The sequence below is a fragment of the Morone saxatilis genome, unplaced genomic scaffold, assembly GCF_004916995.1.
Source record: "Morone saxatilis isolate NCDOM2014 unplaced genomic scaffold, NCSU_SB_2.0 Contig24, whole genome shotgun sequence".
In the NCBI taxonomy this organism is placed as follows: domain Eukaryota; kingdom Metazoa; phylum Chordata; class Actinopteri; family Moronidae; genus Morone; species Morone saxatilis.
The window spans coordinates 26248014-26251663 of record NW_023339807.1 but is presented as its reverse complement, the minus strand read 5'-3'; the positions used below and the strand labels follow the sequence as shown (position 1 = coordinate 26251663).

General features: G+C 42.2%; 2 protein-coding genes across 2 annotated transcripts in view; one reads left to right on the top strand and one right to left on the bottom strand.

The window, feature by feature from the left end:
• LOC118336472 overlaps window positions 1–3650 on the bottom strand; it is a 744338-nt gene that overhangs the window by 406516 nt on the left and 334172 nt on the right. The gene's annotated exons all lie outside the window — the stretch shown is intronic.
• nek11 (NIMA-related kinase 11) overlaps window positions 1–3650 on the top strand; it is a gene marked incomplete at its 3' end in the record, with an annotated part of 38490 nt that overhangs the window by 26032 nt on the left and 8808 nt on the right. The window contains 3 exon segments of the mRNA XM_035673129.1: window positions 175–294; window positions 1060–1153; window positions 1373–1502. Of these exon segments, the coding sequence (XP_035529022.1) occupies window positions 175–294; window positions 1060–1153; window positions 1373–1502 (344 nt within the window).

Sequence of the window (3650 nt, the reverse complement as noted above, 5' to 3'; positions counted from 1 at the left end):
TCTGTCCAACAGCGTGGGAGAAGCAGTGATTTTTAAGGTGGAACTGCTTTATTCAGTGTGTTTAGTGGTTTTAATCAGCAGGTCTGTTTGTTTTGGAGAGGAGGAGAATGCAGTGATGTGATAGGACAGTTCCAGATGATGGATAGGTGTGTGTGTATGTGTGGTTGTCTGCAGGCAAACGAAGGTTCACCTGCAAACGCTGATGGAGAAGTCAGAGGTGGAGAAGATGACGCCAAGAGAGAGAATGAGGCTCCGCAAACTGCAGGCTGCCGACGAGAAGGCCAGGAGACTCAGGTAACACACACACATACACACATACACACAGACTCTGGCCACATGTGGAATTCATATTCCAAACAAATGGGGGGCAGCATTTTACCAGAGTAACCACTAACTGTAGCTGCCTGGAGACCATCTCTGACCAAGCGGCTAACTTCCAGTTTAATTGTGCGGATCTTCTAGACTTTCAAAATATTATCGGACTGAACGGATCAAATTCTGATAGTGAAGTTCTGATGCTTGAAAAACTTCACATACGGTTTTACAGCTGCTTCTTTCACAATGTGGTCTTATGGAAAAAAGTCATTTTTGGCCAGTTTGCATCACGTGACGGACGCCATTGCTGTAATTTCATGGTCTGGCCACTATGTCAAATTGGCTTCAAAGCCCGGCGCTCTTCTTGGAGCCAGAATAGGAACCAGAGACAGGCAAGCCTCCCCAGGCACACAGCTGGACCGGGACCAGACACAGGAGGCCGACAGGGAATACAGTACAGCACGTGGGATTACGGCAGGGTCAGTCCCCGGGTTCCAGGAGCCAAACCCGCCAGGAAAACCACCTTGATGTTGTTGGACTGAAGGCGGACTGGATGCTACAGTGACACACTATCTTGGGGTAGTGGTATTAGCATGCTAATCTGAACACAATCCATAGATATAACGTCCGAAACTATTATTTCTTCACATTCTGTTAATAATTTTAGTTAATTTTTGAACGTTTTAGACTAAAATTCATACATATTGCGCCTTTAAGCTCATGTCTTTGTTTCTGTCTCTGCAGGAAACTGGCTGAGGAGAAATATGAGGAGATCCACACCCGAAGGAGGGAACTGAGGAGCCGCCATTTTGAAAAAGTCAGCCTGGATGTACTGAATGTAAGAAAAGATTAATTATGTGTATTTAACTACAGTTATTGAATTAACCCCCCTGACCACAAACTGCCTCTGTTCGTGGACTCATGTTTAATTAATTAATCCTCTTAGCAGTTAATTAGCTAATAGCCTCCTGAAACCGTCTCTGAATTTGTCAGTTTTGAAGTCAGTTCTCGTGGCTTTCACTTAAGAGTTGATTGGCTCTTTTCGTCCAAACAACAGGAGAGCAGAGAGGACGGAGACTGTCAGAGTCGACCAATCAGTGTCCAGGATCACCGTTCGCCAGGTGGGTCGCAGCCAATCCGGGAGCAGGATGAAGGAAAGACGTCTGAGTCTGAGTCCGGACTGCAAGGTGAGAAACAATATTACACTTCATCATAGTTTAGTTTTAATGTCATCATAACGAATGCACATGTGATTATTGTTTGTGTGAATCTGATTAAATAAATCCTGAAGCATGCTGTAAAATACAGTATCTCATCAACCAGATTTAATAAACTCTGATAAGTTTCCATCAGTTTGTAGAGATGATTTGTGTTCGTGATGTTTCCCGCCATGCTCTCTGTCACTTAAGTTCCTGGAGTAAACAGAGCAGCCAGCGAGCTAAAAACTAATGAAATCCACAGCTGATCTGTAGCAGAAAAGCTCTCCGGAGAATTTTTCCACGTTCGAGAAACTTAATCATGTGTTTATCTAGAAAATCCCTCAGGATCTGCCAGGTATTTCATTAAAATTAGTGTCAGTTCTGACAGATGATTCAGATGAGAGGAAGAACTTATATTTCTTTCTGTTGTTCTTTAATCCGTCATCTCACCTGGTGGTAGAAATAAGTTTATTTCAGGGGTGGACCCCATTTAAACACCTCTCTGTGTAGCACAATGCAAGTTTTCTTTGGTTTGCAGTAGTATTGTGGCAGTACGTGGTTGTGGGGAGGAGGGTCGGTGTGGATGTGCAGTGGCAGGAAGCTTTGAGAAGACATGAAAAGATGGTAGAAAGATACAAATACTTTGTCCACAGGTGAAACTTCTGTCAAGGAGAACAACGGTTTGTTCAGAGGTTTAACAGACAAAGACGTCAGGAGCAATGTTGGAAGTATCGTGTTATAAGTTAGGAAAATAACACTCTAATAACACACTGTAAAAATTACTAAGTAAGTTTATTATCAAACCTGCCAGCTGTCCCCAGACTTTTTTCACTGGGGAGGCACAAGAGGGGCACTGACTTATGCAGGAGTGGCATGAAGTATATGTCTGACAACATTATGGAAAGAGTCCCTTCTGTTTAACCAGAAACAGCCATCACCGAGCACCAGGCTCCATAGACAAAAACACAAATTTTACCTCACAGATCATCAGATCTTCATGATACTTTATTATTATATGAGTATAATATTAAAAGTGGACAGAAACAGAATAAAATCGTCTCTGTTAGTGTTTCCAACAATCACCAACTCTAGTTTNNATCCTTAATTCACCGATGTAGATGTGAAAATATCTGGAGAGCAGCGAGAGGGAGGAAGCTTGTATTTTTATAGTGTGGTATTAGTACTTTTACTAAAGTGAAGGATCTGAATACTTCTTCCACTGCTGACTTCAGTTTCTTCTCTTAGTATCATGTCTGATGTACAAAAGATTACTTGATGTGTTTCTCTGGGAGTTGCCTGGAACCTTGGAGACTCCTGGAGTTCCCTGGAGGCCTCTTAAAATCCCTTTCACCCGTTTGGGAACCACTGATCTGAGATCTGACCGGCCAGATTAAGAAATGAATCCTTTGAAGTTTGTTGAGTCCAAGTGAGACGTTAAATTTGTGTGAAACTCTCAGCTGGAGATCAGAAGGGAGCCAGATGCTCCTGCAGGGAATTCAGAAAGGAAAACTCTTTATGTACTTAATCTTTTTGACTGAAAACAGCTACACTTGTTATTTTTTGCCGTGCATGCAGATGTAATTTTTTACAGTTTTCAGTGTTGAAGAGCCTCTAGGGTCTTTACACAGAAAATATAGATTCACACAAAGAAAACAAAGCCGGAGTTAATTTAATGTTTTCATATTTTTGAAACAAGGTTGGTCTATTCTCCTTCCTCCAGCAGTCAGAACAATATAACGGTCATTTAGTGTTCATGTTTCCCCTCACAGTGGGCCTGATATAGAGGTCCGATTGCATCAAACCGCTCAGGGACACATGACGAAACCAGAGAGGAGAGTTTCTCTCCTCCTCCTGCTGCTCAAAGACAAAAATAAAAACTCATGTCATCATGCAAGGAATGGTTTTCAGAGGATTTCATTTCACGTTGTCTCACACACAAAACACACTCTTGTGTTTGTGCTCCTGTCTTTGTGAGGACCCTCATCAAACAATTTCCTGTTTCATGGCGAAACATTGCCACAGGATACGATGTTCAACGCAAACTCAATCTGTTGATGGTCTTCAGATGCACAGAACATACAACGCTTGGAAATCGCCAAAATGTTCCCACTTTTAAAGGTTTTATATGAGATATTA